At 32.2% G+C, this 21135-nt stretch overlaps 1 protein-coding gene across 4 annotated transcripts in view; it reads left to right on the forward strand.

Moving 5' to 3' along the window:
• LOC145260514 (GDP-D-glucose phosphorylase 1-like) overlaps positions 1-21135 on the forward strand; it is a 119635-nt gene that overhangs the window by 63148 nt on the left and 35352 nt on the right. For all 4 annotated transcript variants that reach the window (XM_080118645.1, XM_080118646.1, XM_080118644.1 and 1 more), the window contains exons 8-10: positions 702-802; positions 5077-5225; positions 14933-14998. In XM_080118645.1, coding sequence (XP_079974771.1) covers positions 702-802; positions 5077-5225; positions 14933-14998 — 316 coding nt within the window. The remainder of the gene's footprint in view (positions 1-701; positions 803-5076; positions 5226-14932; positions 14999-21135) is intronic.

Here is a 21135-nt window from a genome sequence, read left to right on the forward strand (position 1 = left end):
TATATATATATATATATATATATATATATATATATATTGAGCTTAATATATATATATATTGAGCTTAATCGGGCAATCAAGTTAATATGATGACCTGATGGATCTAGATTTTGAACAAGATCGCAACTGAAACATTTATGCACATATGTAGCCAATAATGTTTAGATAAATAAATAAGTTTATACTATAATAAAACTGTACCTGTTATCGACCACTATTTTATAAACACTGGAGTTTTATTTGATTAACATTTAAAAAACATTAATAATACAATTACTATATGCATTTAATTCATTTTTACTTCTTTTTTCTTTTTAAATTTTAAGGCATGTTGAAAACCCAAACAGTAGGCTAATGTAACAAAGCCTTCTGAAGTTTGAAGGTTCAATCCTTAGTACAGGCAGTAATAAATAAGAATAACATAATACTTAACACCTTTACCCACATATAAGAACTGTCTACCTTACATATTAACTAATTTGTTCAGTTCATAATTCTGTATAGATTCCAAAGTTTGATAAGATGCACCTGAAGAAGGTCAGAGGTTACAGCTGCCAAAAATAATAAGATGAGAATTGATGTCTGAATAATCCAAATGATGCAATCTAAAAAAATTTTGAAACTTAATTCTTGGTTATTCTTGATATTTTTTATTACTTATTTTTATAAAGTTAACAAGATTTTTTTTTCCTTTATTCTAGAATGTACTCAAGCTTTCTGACTCCATGTATGAACTGACAGACTGGCCTGTTCGAGGATTTGTATTCCAGTTAGAAGGACACACCATTTCATCATTAGTCGAGTGAGTTCATTTGAAGTTCATATTTAATTAGCAGGGCGACCTAGCATTGCCCAGGAAGAGGGGGGGGAGTGTAATATATTTCTATTACAATTTTTATTTTTCTACTTTTCTCTCTATCTTTCTCTCTTTTACTCTTCCCCATTTTCCCTTCCTTTTTCCTCATCCATACTTTCTTCTCTACCCAGCCCATTCCTCTTGCTGGACACACACATACATGCACGCACACACACACACACAATTCGTTTTTATAGATTCCTCAAAGAATGAATTGGCATAAGGGAATTAAGTTCTTGATTAAAAAGTCAGAATTATTTTCCCTTTTAGTAAATATATAATCTAGCTAATAAAACAAGCACCTTTACTTAATCCTCACTAGTTTAGGATCAAAGACTGAATAATCTTTTCATAATTTTAGATATTATTCATTCTGGGTAATGCCGATCAAGAAAATGTTAACTTTGTAGTTATTTGTTTTGTTGTTTTTTAGTTTTAGCCAGACACACAAACATACACACACACAACTGCTCTTTATTTTATAAACTAACAGGGCTTCTCAAACGTATTTGTGTATTTATTTGTAAAACCTGCTGAGTAATCTTCTGAAAATGACGTCTTTTTTCCAAAAGAATTTTGTGTCAGTAGTGGAGAAAGAAAATAAAACACAGTAATGTGGAATTTTATAATGAAGCCAGGGTTGTTTAATAACTTACTGTATTTATACATTAATTTGAAATTCCTGCTGAGACATTTTCCAAAAATGACATAATTTTCTTAAAATTATAGTATCGATAGTGAGGAAGGAAAGAAATCCAGTAATGTTGAAATTTATGGTGAAGCAAGGGTTGCCTAATCATTAACCAAGACTATTTATGTATTAATTTGGAAATCCTAATTATCCATCTTCTAAAAATGATTCCATTTTTCTTAAAATTATGGTGGCCTTAGTGGGAAGAGAAATTATTTCATATATGTTGTATAATACCTGTCGAGAGTATGTTAAATTGTTTCATATGTGTATTTACATTACCCGTCTGAGGGGAGGTAAAATTATTTTTAATATGTTGTACATTACCTGTCCTATCAAAGGTAAAATTCTTTCATACTGTAAATGACCTATCCTAGGGATGGTACAATTATTTCATACATGTGTAATACCCGTCCTGGGGTAGATAAAGTATTCTTTTGCTCGAGATAGTAAATAATCCATAGACATCAAAAATTCCTCTATCCTATGAATAATAGGTATGTTCAAATGTAACTTCATTTTTCTCATTGTTTTATACGGTCCCGAGCAATGCCGGGTAGTCCTGCTAGTCTATATATATAAAAGGCAAAATGTGTGTGTATGTGTGTTTGTATGTCTGCCAAAAACTTCCGACAGATGCATCGGAACATGACCAAACCAGTATCATTTTCAACCTCCATCCTTCGGACTGCAAATATAAAAAAATTGACTAAAAACATTCATTCCTTCACCCTGAATTGGCCAGTTTTTTACAAGGAGGGGTCGGTTTTTGCATCCCCATTTTAGCAAGTCATCATTCGCTTTGGATTGACTACGGTTAATTTCGATGTTTGTCACTTCCAGTTGCACGATGGAGACATCGGCTAAGACGTCAGGTTTTTTTTTTTCTTTCCCATTACGGGTTCAAGCCTGCCTGCTTACTATCACTTTTTTGCATTGATTTTTTTTTTTTTACTTGATACACCCGGGCAATGCCGGATACTCCTGCTAGTCTTATATAAAAGTCACTTTGTATGTTTGTGTGAGTTCCTCCCTCATAAGTTCTGAAACAGCTGAGCTTATTTTTTCACACAAAGGTAATTTATATGTCTGGCAGTGTTCTTAGATATGTTTTGTACAGAAATTCATCTGATAAGTATCAAAAATCAAAAAAATCCGATCTTTTTTAATAGTTTTTTCTTTCTTATAGAAAAAAAAAGAATTTTTATAGGGAATATTTTACATTGTACCGGCCAGGGGAAATAATAAAATTTCAGCAAATCATTTCTTTTAATTCCGCCCCTCCCAGATATATTGTCATCTGAGATATAGGTTAGTAGTAGAGTATTCGACTACAGATCGATTGATCCCTTGTTCAAGCTGGGGTGTACCTCACCATTTTATTTGAATTTTTCTTATTAATGAGTTCAATTTACGATAAAAGAAGAGGTACCATTTAAAATCACCACAAATCATTTCTTTGTTTGCATATTTTTAAACTAAACATTAATCAGAAATGACTTTTCCAGGGCATTCATTATCAAGCCCAAATATCAGCTGACTTGATATTTTAAACAAACACAGATGGAATTTGATGAACAACATTATCATTATTTTTTCATTTTTTAAATTTTTTTGTGGATTAGTCCACTGAGCAAATTATTCCTCATAATATATAATAATCAATAGAGGATTAATTCTATAATAATACATATGCAGTCTGCATAAATTAAGATATCATGTTTAATGCCGGGCGTTCAGCTAGTAATAGATATGGTAAAAATATAAGATATACACGTCTTATTATTAACTTTTAGTAATTTCTTTTTTGTAATTTCTATCATATCATTTGTCTGTGCTTCTGTCCATCTTAGCCAGTTACGGAGGGTGTAATCACACTATAGTTGAAAAATGTAGAATTGGACCCAGTGACAACTGGTAGTGGTGAGAACACTAAATATTGACAGAGAAAAATAGGAATTTCTTCCTCTGTAGATGTGGCGATTATGATAGTGTTGCTCATCGGATGTAATGTAGCATTTTATTATCACGAGTGAATGTGGCAGAAATGGTGGTCTAAGCTACATAAGATAGTGGCTATCAGGGTAGATGTATTGAATTTGTATGTGGTATCTGTTGTTGCAAACCTACAATACATTTGTCCAAAGGGGAATTTCTGCAGTCAAAATATATGGAGATAATATGTATTAATAAATAATGATAACTAGTAAGATTGTATATCTAATAACAAGAATGGGTTTAAGGCTCCCAAAATTCATACTAGAATTGTCTGCAAGAACCCGTGGAATAGTAAATAAAGTACTTGATAAAACTCAGTTGTAAGTTACACTCTTCTGGAGGTTGAAGTTTGAATTCTTGGTGCAGGCGACGCTCAAAATACAATTTGAATTACTTAAGATTTGTATCCAGTCATGACTGATGGAATGAAAGCATGCTACTGCTGTGGATTTAATAAAGGCTTTCATTTGAAATTCCATACAGATTCCTCAATTTGATCAAAAGATTTCAGAGTTTGACAAAATATGCCTGAGAAAGGTTGGAGGTTACAACAACTGAAACATGCGAATAACATTCAATTCAAATAATATGAATTATCAATCCTCATCTAAAAAATTCAGAAACAATGCATGAGAGATTTGTAGAGAGGTAGAAAGGCTATAAGGAAAATATCCTCAGAACTATTGTTTGTAGTTATTATTTCATTATTGTTATTATTATTTATATTATTATTATTATTATTATTATTATTATTATTATTATTATTATTATTTTATTATTACTATTTTATTATTATTATTACAAGGTCCCAGTTCTCTTCGCACTTATCTGGCGGAGGCCGGATCAGTTCCTCGGTCTTTCCTTCCTCCTTGACTCTACTTGGTTATTTGGTCTCGCGCTTTTTTTTGAGGAGGGGTGGGCAGTTATGTGGCAACGAGAGGATGGGATGGGGGTGGGTTAGAAAACTTATTATTATTACTATTATTAATATTATTATTATTATTATTAATATTATTATTATTTTCCTTTTTTGTCTTGTCTAATGCTGAGGTTAAATGTTTTGTGAATGACTTCAAACCTGTCTGTGACCATTTCATTTTCTCACTCATCAGGATTAAGTCATCATTAACTAATTACCTTCATATCTTAAGCAGCCTATCAGATGGTTTTAGGCCATCAGCATCAATGTAGGGCACACTTTGGAGCATTTTGGACGACTGACAGTAGGTGACAATACCAGTTGAAATATCATTGTGTGATGTACTTTCTCATTGGGGCCCGTAGCGTGAGACTGGCAAATTTCTCCATCTGACATGCTACAACCAGGATGAATGTCATTTTTATATTTCATAATTAACCATATAAAAAAATACAGGTTGGACATATGTGTTGTATGTAGCTACTCATGTGTAAGATTGGATCCCTGTGTTGTAGTAAAATGACGGTCAAGTGGGGGTGGGGGTGGATAACCACAAATTTGCGCAACCATGATGCAAAATATTTTTTTTTCTTTTCCTTTTTCTTTTCACAGAATAATTATAAAAATAACAAAGTTTTTCCAGGAAGCTTCCATTGCACACAACCTTCTTTTGTCACGTGGATCCGTGTTTGGAACATCCGGCAGAAATCACAGTCCAAACACTGTCCGTGCCTATTTGTGGCCAAGAAAAAAATTCAAAGGCAAGTAGATTCAGTGTTTTCTTTTTTTTATTATTAAAATAATTTAGGTGAAATGACAGTTTAGGAAACCCAAACTTAAAAGGGCTTGTTAAATGAGAACCATGCAAAGGTGTTTCTACTAGAGTGCGTTTGCAAAAAAATAAAAGTATTACATCTGATAATAAATGTTGTTATTGGTTTAATAACAACTTTAAAAAATGAACAAAAGACGAAGAATAACTTTTAACAAATTTTTTTTACGATCTACAGATTGATTGGTAATGTTGGGGCCACTGGATGTGTTACGATTAAAGTGGTATTTTTGCTTATATCCCAAATTGTCATAGTCAACGTTGGCCCCCCCCCAGGGTCGATAACTCTTCCTTCTTTGGTGTAAGGGAAATAACTCACTATTATTACTTCTATTTTACGTTGCACCTAACAAAATGTCATATTAAATGTAATGGGAAAATAATCATTAACAAAGTTAGGGATTTAAAAATATGTAATAAAGTTATTTTTGCTATTACATGGCTCCTTGTAAGACATTCACAGCAAAGACTTCTTTTTCTACTATGACTGCAAGGGACTTTCTATTATCTGTGTGTGTGTGTGTGTTTAGCATCAAACCGAATTTCCAAAAAACAGAGCTTCTTTCCAAGAACTTCCTATCTATGAAATACGTTGCTTCTCTGCCGATTACAACATGGTCATCTGCAAATACAGTGTCATTAAATAATTGAAAATCTAGCACATAAAGTAAAGTCAACTTCTTTATCTTCCTGGTTCTTGTCCAGAATTCCCTTTTATATTAAAAACAAAAATTAAGAAAAATCTGTATGATATACATACTCATGACAAAACGAAAATATCATATTCCAAAAATTATCTAAATTATCAAATAGTTTTATTTTTATGAAGAAAATAAATTTTTAAGCGATTGAAGGGATTTAGTAGCCATTTCAACATACATCTTGCAAGTTAAAATTATTGAGTTATCTCCCTTCTTTTTTTAAGATTGTTTTCAAAATGATGGACAAGACAATCACTGTTCTGTTAATAATAAAATTTGATTTTCTTATCTTCTCTATATAAATAAAATGAACTCATTTTTTCCCCCCCGTCTGATTTTGACATTAATAGGATTAAAAATCAAGATATTTCATGCAAATATAATATGCACAAACGGCAGAACAATATCTGAGGTGTGTTATAGGCTTATTATTTCTCAAATTCCTCGATAATCTTAGATTTCTATACTTTTTCTGCTGAGAAGTCACGGCCAAAATCGGTTAAGATCAATGGAAGTGGTAAAATATTTTCTCTCTAATAAATTCCTCCTCCCCCTGCCACCACTTAACATCGTTTGGGGATCGTTCACAAGGAACAGTTGAGAAGAGAACACCGGTTTGGCTTCGTAGTTCTTTCATGTGAAGTTATTTAAAATCACTAAACTAAGCTGCAGTGCTCTGTGGCGTAGTGGTTAGCGTGCTGGACAATTCACGTTATATTTTCACGTTCGCGCCGACCTACCGTAGTCGTTTTTTTTTTTTTTTTTTTTTTCTAAACAACTGGAATGGACTTTTCTTGGTGGCCGAACTGTTAACGTTGCAGATGTTTTTTTTTTTTGTTTTTTTTTCACACTTTATTTTCCTACTTTTACTCATGACTCCGGGTTTGATCCTTCCTACTTACCTACCATAACATTTTTTAAAACTCCCCCCCCCCCGTCCCGGAAACAAACACTCGGGCAACGCCGGGTACCCCCGCTAGTTTAAAAATAAAACTACTTCATCAATTTATGTGATTTTTTTTTTTTGGAATATGATATTGCCATTTCATCAAACATATTTTTCTTTGGTTTTATTTTTTATATATTGAAGGAATTTTTTTCTGGTCGCTGTAATAATGGGACAAATTGAAAACAAAAACAATAAGAAATTTAAAAATAATGAAAATCAGGAAATAATATCTACATCAATGTTTATTTCACAGAAGGGAAGCGGGGGGGGGGACTAGGATAATTAAATGTATTAAAAGGATAATGTGATAATATTTTTGTAGAGAGTGATAGATTGTTTAAAAATAACAATATTCATAAAATACTGTCTTCAATATTTATTTAATCTTTTTCCTTTCTTCTTTACAACTCACATGGGGTTTATTTATGTACGACCGATTTTAGGCATGACAAATGTACAACTAGGTACAAAAACTGCTTGTGCTGATTCTTCTAGGCACGTCATTTGAGCAACTTGTGACGGCAAACAACCACTAATTCTAAAAGCCCCAAAAGATATTTGCCAACCTGGAAAAAAAAATTAATAAGTAGGAATCGATTAATTTAGATAACTTGGCATGATGTTTTTTTTTTTTTTTTTCATTAAAAATCTTTGTAAAAAAAAAAAAATAAACATTTTTTTTTTTTTTTTTTTTTCAGGGAAATATTAAAGAATTTTTCAAGCTTAAGAGAGAATATTAATAAGAATCAAGAGTTTACTCTTAGCAAAATCTCAAAAGATATTTTCCAAAAATAAAGCATAGAAAAAAAAAATTGTTTATAATATTTATTTTAATCATTTTCTTTCTACTTTATAACGTCTGTCTTAATTATTTGTTCCAATGTGTTTTACTTCTTATTTCATGAGTTATCCCCCTTGGACTGTACTTCGCCAGAACTGCCAAAAGAAATTAAATAACCTTTCTTTACTCAAATAAGTGCCAAAGAAAAATAACACTCAAAGAATACTGTATACAGTGAAGTGAGGATGACTATTTAACAAGAATAATATTCAGAAAATGATGTCTACATTAATTATTATTTTACGAGGCGAATATTAAAAAATAATATTCTTTTAAAATTATTTTAAAATAATATTTATCAAATACGGTCTACAATATTTCTTTTTTTTTATCATTTCTTTTCTAAATCTTCCATTTCTTAATTATTTTTAATGTAATTTAGTTATTAGTGTGGGTTTTACATTAATATTTCGGCGTCTATGTAAAATGAAAAATTCCTAACAGTGATGCAACGATTCCAAAATATTTTCTGGTTCTGATACAATTACTGATTTTATTCTCTATTCCAGATTCCAATTCTAAAATCACGTTAAAAAAGTAGATTTTCATGGGGGGGTGGGGAGCAGACAATCCTCATCTACTTTTAAATCTAGATATAATTTTCTTTTTAATTTAACAAACTTCTTAATGTTTGCCATTTAAGTATCAGATCCAAAATTTCGACAAAATCATCATGAGATTTTCATCTTTTATTTTTTCACTTTTACCAGTAATAGAAAATTAAGTTTTAAAAATTGGTGCTTATCATGTAATTTGATCAAGTATTTATATTTAAGAGAATCAAATTTTACTCTGTTTTGATGAGTTTGAAAAAGTGTTCAATGAAGTAGTGGACAAGGGCAGACAACCCAGATGCACATAGAAACTGAAAATATTTGCTGATTACGTCCCCTTATTATTTTTTCTAGATAAGCTTGGCCTCATCTATCACTTATCGGTAAAAACGGCAAATTTGTTTTCTGTAAATAAAAAAAAGATTACTTGATCATGATCAATTTTTTTGTCATTTTTGGAATATGCAATCTTCATTCCATGACAAGTAGGTACAATATAAAAGTTTTTCTTCATTTTTGCTTATCGTTGTAAGTGTCAATCAAAATAAGCACCTAAATTTTTTTTTTAAATAAGTAAAAGAATCCCTTTTGAAATGGGAAATTAGGCTTCAATTTTTTCGATACCAATTCAAATACCCCCAAAAGTTCTGATTTTTTCTGATTCCAATTAATCTTCCCAACACGAATTTCTGGCCAACACTGGGTCGGGTCAGTTAGTAATAATAGTGAAATCATTGTGTGTCTTGTGCTCAAGTGTACCACAGGTGAAATTTTGGTGAATTTTTGGGAAGCATGAGAATTTTTTAAGGATGCGGTCTCTCAGTAGCCAACAATTGATGCAGGCAGTTGGTACCATGCTTCATTAAACATTAAAAAAATGTTTAAGAAATTCTATGGGAGCTGTGCTGTTTTCTGACTTTGTAGATGCATGGTAATTAAAAAAGTGCATGCAGGTTTGTAGCAGCAGCAGCATATACTCACGATTTAAGATTTTTAATGTTTTGTTTTCTAACATTATTGCTGATTTGTTGTAGCAGTCAACTTCCTTTCTGGCTTGCCTAATAGATCCCATCTCTCTGGTGAGCTGAACACATGACTGAGTTTATAAAAGATTAAACCCATAGCAAATCCCTCTCTTTCACCCCGGACTGATAACAACTCCACGTGACATGGACGGATTCCAAATACTCTCTTTCAGGCCTGGGGTTTGACTAAGATGGAATATAAATAATCGAGCATAGTTACTGCCAAATCCGGACGTTTTCGGTACATAAATGAACTCTTATCTTCCTACAGAGTTGTCTCTAATCTTTTGTGCCTATCTGTACACAGAGATGCACGTTTTTACTATTAATTTCAACAAACACACATAAACTCTTTTCTCTTTCAATAGGTCTGTCTAATCATTCATCTCTTCCCAATGTCAATGTTTGGTCTACAGACTTGAAACTTGATATGTAGAGGATTTGGACCCGTGGAACAAATCTGATTTGGTTTTTAGCCAGTAAAAATAACTGCTAAAAGATCAAAATTGAAGAAAACATCACTTGGCAGCTACAGGGTGGCCAAAAACTCACTGAAGGGTTTTGAACATAAATAGATTCTCTATTTTTTATATATTTCTGTAATTTTAACACAATCTGACTAAGACATTAAGAATTTTTTTTTTAATGCAAAATTCAAAGAATCTGTATTTATGAAAAATAATGTCTTTTAAATGTTGCCCATTTTCAGCTTTGCATGCTCTTTCCAAAACATTATCCATGACAGATTGCAGAATCTCTGGATTGCGATTTAACTCCCTTATTTTGTTCCTGATGTTTTCCTTTAATTCTAGCAGGGTTTGGGGTTTGTTAACATAGATTCTTTTTAAGGTATCCCTACAAGAAAAAGTCGGGGCTAGTCAAGTCTGGGGAAAATGGTGACATTTGACATTGCCATAGCGAGAGATAATGTTGTCACCAAAGTATTGCCTGAGAAGCTTTATGGTGTCTCTCGCCGTATGCGTACGTTGTTTGATGCTATACTTATCCATGATATATTTCCAAAATATTATCTCTAAAATATCTGAAATAGAAAAAAAAAAATCATTAATGATAAAATGACAAAGATTTTCAACCCTTTTTGGACACCCTGTATAAGTCAGCTAAACATGTTACTTCTATACATGCACAAACAAATATACATTTTTATATCTTTAACAATGTTATTATTTAAAGGTTTTATATGCGTATGGACTTAGATGCGACAGTATAAGAATATTGAATAAGACTGGAAAGCTATACGTTTTGGTTTCAGTTCTAACTGATGGCACCCAAGGTGTATTTTTTATTACTTTTAAAATCACTCCTATGTATTGGGTAAAATATAATAATCAATAGAGTATAATAATAAATATGAAATCTGTATGAAGTAAAATCTCATATTTAAGCGTATTTTATGACCGGGTAGTGCCTGGCAGCCTACTAGTATCAAATAAAGATGATCCTATATTTATAATTTAATACATTTTGTTAATTAAATAAGCATTTTGTTTTTAATATTGCAAATGAAAAAGCTTCTTCTTCCTGTTATGTACTCACTAGTCGCTTTTTCCGACGATATTTTTTAAAGATATCCTCTCCTTTCGATTGTCTAGCCTTAATTTAAACATAAGTCACTTCAGGTTTGGCAGTGGTCATAACCGCAAAGACGTCAGGTTTTTTTCCCGTTCTTTTCCTCCTTCACGGTACGGGTTCGAGCCTGCCTTCCTACTACCACTTTTTTTTTTTTTTTTGCTCAACATACACATCGAAACACCCGGGCAATGCTGGGCTGAAATGCTAGTATATCTATAAAAGTGAATTTGTCTGTGTATCTATCTGTCTGTGTGTTTGTCTGTGTGCATTTCCCCATGCAATAACTTTGTCAATTTTAAGTCTACAGACTCGAAATTTGATATACATGGTATTGAGATTTGGGAAAATCGTTGTAATCCATTTTCGGACAGAAATTTGGCTGTTAAGGGGCCAAAGTTCAACGATTTAACCTTTGAGAACTCTACCAAACTCCTCCGCTAATGTTGGGTTTAAACACTTGAAATTTTAGATATAGGTTCCTTGGACATGGATTTAACTTAATAACTTAATTTGAGCCCAAGACAATAAATGTTAAGAGGTCATAATAGGGGTCAAAGTTTTAAAAAAAATTGACCTCTGCGGCCTCTACCAAATTACTCAGGCAATTTCTGGTCTAAACATTTTAAATTTTACATAAAGTATATTCAGAGATAGGGCAAGCTTTTTAATCGGTTTGGGTCGAAAATTTGAGCTACCAATATATAAATGTATATATGTATGCTTGGATGTCTGCATAAAACTTTCGACAGAGGCGATGGATTTTCACAAGATCAGTATCGTTTTGAAGCTCAACCCTTCAGACGACAAATACCGAAAAATTGGCTAAAAACATTAATTTCTTCACCCTCAACTAGGCACTTTTCAGCGGAAGTAACGTAGGTTTAAATTAAGGCTAAACAATCGAAAATAGGCGATGACTTTCGAAAATAGCGGCAAAAAAAGCGACCCCTCCCTGTAGAAAAGTGCCCAGTTAAGGGTGAAGGAATTAATGTTTTTGGCCAATTTTTCGATATTTGTCGCCTGAAGGGCTGAACTTCTAAATGATACCAATCTCTTGAAAATTCGTCGCTTCTGTCGAAAGTTTTAAGCAGACATACATAGGCTCGAACGCTAGAGGAAAAAGAAATGAAAAAAAAACAAACTGTCTTAACGATGAGCCTACAGTGGTTGTGACATCACGGACGGTCGAAATAACGCCTTTTAAGCAATGTCATGAACGTGAGGGTTGAATGACTTGCAAAAAATGTCAGTGAAAAAATCGACCCTCCCTGTAGAAAAGTGCCCAGTTAAGGGTGAAGGAATTAATGTTTTTGGCCAATTTTTTTATATTTGTCGTCCGAAGGGTCGAGCTTTAAAATGATACCAATCTCATAAAAGTCTGTCATCTCCGTCGAAAGTTTTTGCAAGACATACATACATACATACATTCAAACAGACAGGTGAGATTTATATGATAGATGGTTGTAGTTCTGATTCCTGGGTGAGTGCTAATCTAGCCACATTAAAGACTATATAAATTCCTCCCTATCTTGGGTTGAACACTGTTGTTAACTGATATTGCCTGCTGTTTACTTAGCATAATGCAAAGCTCTTTGTAAATAAACAAATGGGAAATGGGATACTTTAAAAGTGCCAGTCGATGTTTACAGGCGCTGATCCCATAGCTCAGTGAGTAAAGCTGCTCACTATAAACTAGATGGTTATGGGTTTGATTTCTGGTTTGGGATGGATGCTAGTCAAGGTATACTGAACAGCTGTGATATAGGGAAACAGTCTGTCTGTGGATGACATATATATTATATATAACAAATAAAATTATATAAGCATTATAAGGAGTTCAAGTGGATTGATTAACGTTTCAACATTTCCATCTCATTGTCAGGCTTTCAAATAAATCTTGGCAGTCAGAAAATAATTTTAATAATTTTTTGCAGTCAGAAAATAGTCTTCATTATTTTAAATCCTTTCATAATATTCTTCACCATTCAATTGTTAATCCATCCATCTCATTAACTCTTATCCTCGAGTGTTCTTTTGCTTTAATAAGTGGTAAATAATTAAATCAAAAATTGTTTTTAAGTCTTATTTTTTACATAAGTACTTGTAGGTTTATTGAAAAGAAAACAATTCTTGAATTTATATTCTGATTTATATTCCTTGTTTTTATTTGTTTATTTTTTCTTTCTTTTTTGGTTTTTCTTTTTTTTTTTTTTTGTGTGTGTGTGTGTGTGTGTGTGTGTGTGTGTGTGTGTGTGTGTGTGTGGATGTTACTGCACTCATATCCAAGGAAGTGTTTTTGTGGCAGCAGAAAATCTTTTAAGCAAGGGAAAGTTAATTTAACAAAAAGAAAATATTTGTTTAGAGCTATCGAAGCAACTCTATAAGATATTCTGTCCATATGAAATGCTTAAGCTTGAACAAAATTTTTGTCAGCTTGTAACGCTTAAGTTTGAAATAACATATTCATATGTCTATAATGCTTAAGTCTGAAATAACATTTTTGTAGGTCTCTAATGCTTAAGTTTGAAATAGCATTTTCATGTTTTATGCTTTTATGAGCATAATTGACTACTCTGATCTTAGTTCTCTTATATATATATATATATATATATATATATATATATATATATATATATATATATATATATATATGATTGTTGAGCTGGATTAAATCCAACGATATGAAATAGAATGGAGGTGGAAGGACCTGAATACTCAACGTTTCACCCGATTTATGCAAGCTTTTTCAAGAGGGATGGTCACCGACGAGAGGGTCGGAGGATTTGGGGCTATATATATATATATATATATATATATATATATATATATATATATATTAACAGTCCAATTTCAACCCTAAATGAAATAAAAATAAATCTAATGTATAAACTTAAGTTACTAAAATTTTCTAAGTTAGAATAGTTATGCATCTGACACATTGATACTTGATTTTATTGCTGGCTAGCTAACTACAGGGTGGTCAAAAAGTCAGGTAACATGTTAAAGGTAGAAAAAACAATATGATCCATTATAATCTTATATAGGGATCTTACCCCTCCTGATTTCTGGCTTTGGGGCTATGTAAAGGATAGCGTTTATGGCAAGAAGCCTGATACAATAGCGTCTTTAAAGTTATTTATTGAAGAGGAGATTGCGATGTTACCTGACTTTTTGACCACCCTGTAGTCAGCAATAAAATTCAGAATGTGTTCTTTATGTAACATATTTTAAATGTCAATTGATTTTATCGATTACATATTTAATCTGACCTTGCAATTCTTTCAGTATAGATAATTTTATATGTCAAAAGAAAAGATACTCTTATTTATTTATCTATATATTAATACAATAGCGTATGTGTTATTTTCTGTGTCATGCTTACATCCGGGTCGTTTAATTGTTATGTACTTCAATTTCTTGTAATAAATAATTTTACCAAGAATTCTTCATAAGTTTTGGTTTTGGTTTTGATTATAGCTGATGGCACTTAAGTCATCTATTTTTTTTATAAATAATTTATCAAGAATTCTTCATAAGTTTTGATTTTGATTTCGATTATGGCTGAAGTTATATGTATACATATATATTTTTTTAAAGTTTTTATTTCGGCTTCGATTCAAGTTAATGCATCCAAGTCATATAGATATATTTTTTTATTTTTGAAATCGCAACTTTATAAAATATAAAAATCGATAGAACATTAAATCTATAATAATATATACGAAATCTGCAAGAATTAAAATATCATATTTAACCGTACTTTACGACCGGGTTTTGCCGGGCGTTTGTGCTAGCTTAGATAAATACTTTTGCAGTTTTAACAAAAACGCCACAATAATATCAGAGCGTCTCCATGCCAACATCAATATATTACATATGAATGAGCCCCCTGTGGAATTTCCACAGGTCTCATTAGTTTATTTATTATTTTTGATTTCTGCTACTAATATCTTATTTATTATTTTTATTGCAGGAGCTAAAGAATTTGACATTTTCAATGTGGCTCTTGTTGAAATGGGAGGCCAATTACCCATTAAAGGTATGAAATATTATAATAAATTGGTTCAATTGCAAGATTGTAGTATTTTTACAAATGTATTTCTTTGATAATTTTGGCTGTTGTTTTGGTTTGCGGTATATTTATCATTTCCATGTTATTCTGATAATAATTTTTTTTATTATTTCTTACGCCTTTTAGGGCATTTCTTCTGATGTATTAACACTCCCCTCTTCCCAACAGAACCAGTGTGCCCCGATGATTGTCTTCATGATACGCTGAAATGTCACAAGACGAGTACTTGATGTAAATTCATTAAGCTCTGCGTGTGTGCGTGTAATACTATCATGTAGCATCGAAAGATGAACTATAAATGTTGTCCGCTGCTGTCTGGTTGCATTAATCCCCATAATTTTCTTCTCAGCCCGATCTACTTTTACCCAGCTTTGACGCCGATCTTTCTCAGGGGAACCTCCGAGCTACCAACTGTCTCAAACTGGACACTGTTCTAAACTGAAAATTATTCGCAAACTGTCCATAAATTGTCCATAACCTAGAAATGATAGATATACCACAAGACAAAACAACAGCAAAAATCATCAAAGAAATATATAATTAATCTTTGGTGAATTTGAGTCTAATTTCTCTTTTTTCCCCTTGAATATTATATTAATCTGCCATTTCGTCTGCAAAATAGTTATTCCTGGTCCAAACATTGTTAGACCAAAGCAAGTTTTCACTGATCATTCTCGCATATTTGGCAGCTTATGATGTTAAGAAAAAAAATCTATATTTTTGCATTTGTGATCGCTTACACATAAAAAATATATATTTTAAATTTTTTCATAAAATAAAAAAAAATTTTCATAAAAAATATATATTAAAATTCTTCTTTAAATTACTTTTATATTAATAAAAGGTGAATGCATTTTATTTTTTATTATAAAAACCCGTTGCCACTTCTAAAACTGCCAACATTTTGAGGGAGGGGGAGCGTCAATAGTATCTCTATCTCTACAATTATATAAATGCAACTTTGTGTGTGTGTGTGTGTGTGAGTTCGTTCCTTATAGACTCCGAAACAGCTGAACAGATTTTCTTTAAAATTTACAGAACTTTAGTGCATAAGTCTGGGAGTGATCTTAGTTAAGTTTTGTGTCAGAATACCCCGGATAATTACAGATAATCCACAATCAAAACCACTATTTTAATTTATCTATCAGATGAGGTAAAACCATTTTTTCCATGTCGTCGCTTAGCAACAGTGATAGAACAACGGGCCATGAAAATTCTACTGTGGATAAGTTGATAGCATGTTTTTTTCTTTTGCATGACGTGGTCTGTAGGTTCAAACTCCGCATGTAAATTTCTTAATGTTTTTTTTTTTTTTGTTTCGTTAACTGGAAAGAAGTTTATATAAAATAATTTTATAAAAGAAACAGTAGGTTCTCTGGAGTGCAATGTAGGATAACATATATTTTGGACTAAGTTACTGCATCGAAGCATGTGAAGCTTACTCCCGGGTGATTTCACAGATTTCGATGACAATAAAAATATAGGAGTGTGAAATATTCTTTGATCATAATTCAATCTCGGGCAACGTCGGGTCTCCCTGCTAGTCAGAATATAAGTTTATCTTGTCAAACTTTTTAGAGTTTCTCATCCATAGCAATTAATCTGATGAATCAATATTTGAATCTAACTTCTTATTTTTTCCCTTGAATATTAATCTTCTGCAAAATAGTATATTCCTAATTAAAACATTGCTAGACCAAAGCTAGTTTGTATGAATCACCAGCTGCTTACGATGTTATGAAAAAAATATAAAAATCTATATTTCTGTATTTGTGACCGCTTTCACATAAAAAATATATTTGCTTAGCAGAAATATTGATTTTTGTTTAATTACCTTTATATTAATAATAGGTAAGTGCATTTTATTATGTTTTATTATATAAATCGCCTTAAGGGTTAGTAAGTCACTTATTCATGCATAGTCACTTTTATTATTCTTACATAAGTAATAATACATTCTTATCTTTATTTACTTTTAATAAATGTCATACTTTTTCAGTGTAAAGGTTTTAAAGTGGGTCATTTCAAGGTCAAATATGCACACACAAATAGACTATTCTTAGACAAGAAAAAAATCCAGGTTGTGCTTAATGGCCGTACATCCAAACAAATGATATTAATGCAGGGGTACCTCAGGGGTTGATCCTTGGACCTTTATTATTTTTGATATTCATAAACGATCTCCCTGATAAAATTCTCTCTAAGATGGGTATATTTACTGATGGCAGATGGAAAAAATGAATGTACACGTACAAAAATCGTTGGCAGAAACCTTAGAAAAGGACCTTCAATATGTAGTGGAATGGGGCTGTGAATGGATAGTAAGCTTTATTCCTTTAACAATTACAAGAAACCTTCTCAACCACCGATTGCCAAGATTAATAACACCCTACCTGAGAGCTCCTCATTCAAAATTCCTTGGCTTAACATTCACAGGCAACACAAATTGGAACAAATACATTAAAGACATAGCTAAAGCTGCTACAAAGAAAGTGGGTTTCCTATACCTTGCTAGAGAATTATTCACATCTGAGAGTATCCTATATCTTTACAAAGCCACCATTCACCCATGCATGGAGTATTGTTGCCACATCTGGACAAGTACATCTACTATTAGTCCCCCCCCCCTTTTAAACAGAGTTTAAAAAAAAACAGTCTCTAATCTAATAGGTCATGTACTGTCGGCCAAGTTCCAATCTTTATCCCGTTGCCGGGTGGCACGTGCCCGAGGACAGCATTTTGAGAGGGCAAAAATAGAAAAATATCTTTGGTTTGCTTTGATGACGATTGTATATGCGCATGAATACTGTAATAAGACGATTGTATATGCGTATGAATACTGTAATAAGACGATTGTATATGCGTATGAATACTGTAATAAGACGATTGTATATGCGTATGAATACTGTAATAAGACGATTGTATATGCGTATGAATACTGTAATAAGACGATTGTATATGCGTATGAATACTGTAATAAGACGATTGTATATGCGTATGAATACTGTAATAAGACGATTGTATATGCGTATGAATACTGTAATAAGACGATTGTATATGCGTATGAATACTGTAATAAAACGATTGTATATGCGTATGAATACTGTAATAAAACGATTGTATATGCGTATAAATACTGTAATAAAACGATTGTATATGCGTATGAATACTGTAATAAGACGATTGTATATGCGTATGAATACTGTAATAAGACGATTGTATATGCGTATGAATACTGTAATAAGACGATTGTATATGCGTATGAATATTGTAATAAGACGATTGTATATGCGTATGAATACTGTAATAAGACGATTGTATATGCGTATGAATACTGTAATAAAACGATTGTATATGCGTATGAATACTGTAATAAGACGATTGTCTAGGACTAATAACAGCAATCTAAAATTATATCCTTGACAATGAAAATAAATATTTAGAGGATTTTCTGGAATTTTGAAAGTTAATGGATTATCAATGGCCAGCAGGGGGTGGCGGGGGCAATCTTACAACCACTCCAGGTGGCAAAAATAATTGCTACGCCACTTGCCCCTTACGTTCAAGTAGCGATTCGCCCTCCTTCTGATTACATCATCAGTACGCATAACTTAAAGGATCATCACTTGATGTTTTGTTATGTAATCTAATTATTATTTTTGTCAGCTAAAATTTCTAACTTGTTTGTTTAACTAAAAATTCTATTTCCAAGTTATTTATCCAAACTAAAATTCTTAACTTGTTTTTAAATTCCATTCTATCAAGTTAACATTCAATGCCAAAATTTTTTTATTAAAATCAAATCACATTGTTTAGCTTTCAGACCGTAATTTTAATAATTCAAAATTTCAACAGTGCTTGTAAATTAGATGGCAACGTTGTAAAAGAGTGTCACTTTTACTTTGAATCTCACAGGGACATTATAAGATATTAGAAAGATAGTGTGAGAGAGAGAGAGAGAGAGAACAAGAGAAATATGTAAATAGCTAAGAGAGAGGTGGGTGACTTGTTCAGTTAATTATAAATTACAGCTAATTAGAACAACTAAAACAGAATTTCTTTTCAATCATAACTCAATCCCAGAACTAAAATATATTTTAAGATATATTTTGTGTGATCAAAGTATAGAGGAGAAAAGCTTTAGGGACACAATCGTTGGTTGATTCGGCTTTAGTATAATAATAGATACTAGCAGGATCTGTGAAAATTCCTCGGAATGAGAAATAAATTTAATCAACAAATATGTTTTGATGATGCTGATATTTTTCTGAAAGGCACAAATAATTAGTTTTTTGCCCATAAAAACCAATAGCACACAGTAAATATGTGTGTATTCATAATGCTATGAAAACAGTGTCCATTCTTATCCAAATGAGATAAATTAATAAGTATTAATAAATATTCAGAAAGTAATATTGTGCTACATAGTTCAATGCAGATAATAAATCACATTGTAGGTGACAATATATAATTTACTCTCTCAGTCTAGCACCTCTTTGCAGATAATGTTCTTTTTTACCGTGTTTCTTTTGAATGTACCTTTTTCTTACGTAACATTTTGCTGACTTCTTTCCTTGTTGACGAACCGCTAAATTACTACAAGTTCCTTTCGCACACCATTACAACAATGATCATATATTATTATTATTATTATAATGATATTCGAAAGCGAGGCTACATTAAAGGGTGGTCACTGTCATAGTTCTGTCCAGAGTTGCCAGATTGGCCTTTTTTGAAGCAGTTTGGCCATAAAAAATTGTATTTGGCCTTTTTCGAACCGTAACATATGGACTAACTAAGAAAGGAACAAGCAGAATATTATGTAGATGTATATAGCTTTTTGCAAGGGAGTCACCATTTATCGGGACCCAAAAGCCACTCGAAGATAAGGGTTAATGAATGTCAGGTGGTTGGTGAAACAACATTGGAATGATCAGTAGTAGTGGAAATTGAGTAGCATTTGATTATTTAAAAGGGTGGTTCAACAATAACTTGTTTACATTGGACTTGAAAACGCTCATGTCGTAGTCAGCTGAGAAGCAGTACCACACTATAGAGTTTCACAGGTAGGCAGTTCTATGGGAAAAAACTTTCTTCATGGAATTTGTGTTTAGTTTTAAGTACAGAGAGCAGGGGAAATTGTTGACAGTAGTTGTTGCTAGACGAGTGTTTGTTGTGAATTTTTTGCAGCAGGAGGTGGGTGGTGACCATAATTATTTACTCATTTTTGTTTTCATTAAACTTTAATATTTGATTATGAATTAAAATAAGAGATAATCCCCAATGAGGTTTAATAAATTATTGTTGAGATGAGTAAACTAATTTTTTTTTTTTTATAGTTTAATTAGTTTAATTTAGTGGAACTATTTATAAATGTTTGCTTTTAGACTGACTATTGATGAAGGCTACAGTGATTAATGCAAGAGAAATGGGATCATCACTGTTTTCATGTTTATCAATGCAAAATAGATAAGATTTTAACTTGATTCTTTCTTTCATGAAGTCTGGGTTAATAACCGTTCGATGCCTCTGTTTCAGTCTCGAGAGACAATGGAAACTTCTGTAAGGGTAACTGTGCATATAATTGTGAGACAAAGGTTGCACTATCCCCAACCACACCTCTCCTGAATTGGCACTGCTTGGGTCTAGTGGCAAGGAGAGGCCCAAGACTGATTGGAAACAACGCCGAAATAAGCGGAGAGCACATACAGCACCTGAAATTTCCAAATAGTCACCCATTTTAGTACTGACCAGGCTCAACATTGCTTAACTTTGGTGATCTGATGGGAACCGGTGTGTTAGCATAATTATGCCGGTTAATAGCCATTACACTACATATTACAAATCCATGATTCCATGTCTTTTCGCTCATAATACAATCATGCATTGAGAACTTGAACACCTACTAGACAACATCCTCATTGTCGTTGATCTCTCTGTATAGGAGTTTGTCAGATATCCTGACATAAGAATACTTCTCATTAGAACTAAACCATGACAAATATTTAAAAAATAAAAACAAAAAAAAAATGGTGTACTTGCTCCTCAAGTCATCCAGCATATCTCATGGGTTGCAGACCTGATCACCACTTCTATTAATAGAG

Source organism: Euprymna scolopes, chromosome 36, assembly GCF_053919585.1.
Source record: "Euprymna scolopes isolate OS-2025 chromosome 36, ASM5391958v1, whole genome shotgun sequence".
In the NCBI taxonomy this organism is placed as follows: domain Eukaryota; kingdom Metazoa; phylum Mollusca; class Cephalopoda; order Sepiida; family Sepiolidae; genus Euprymna; species Euprymna scolopes.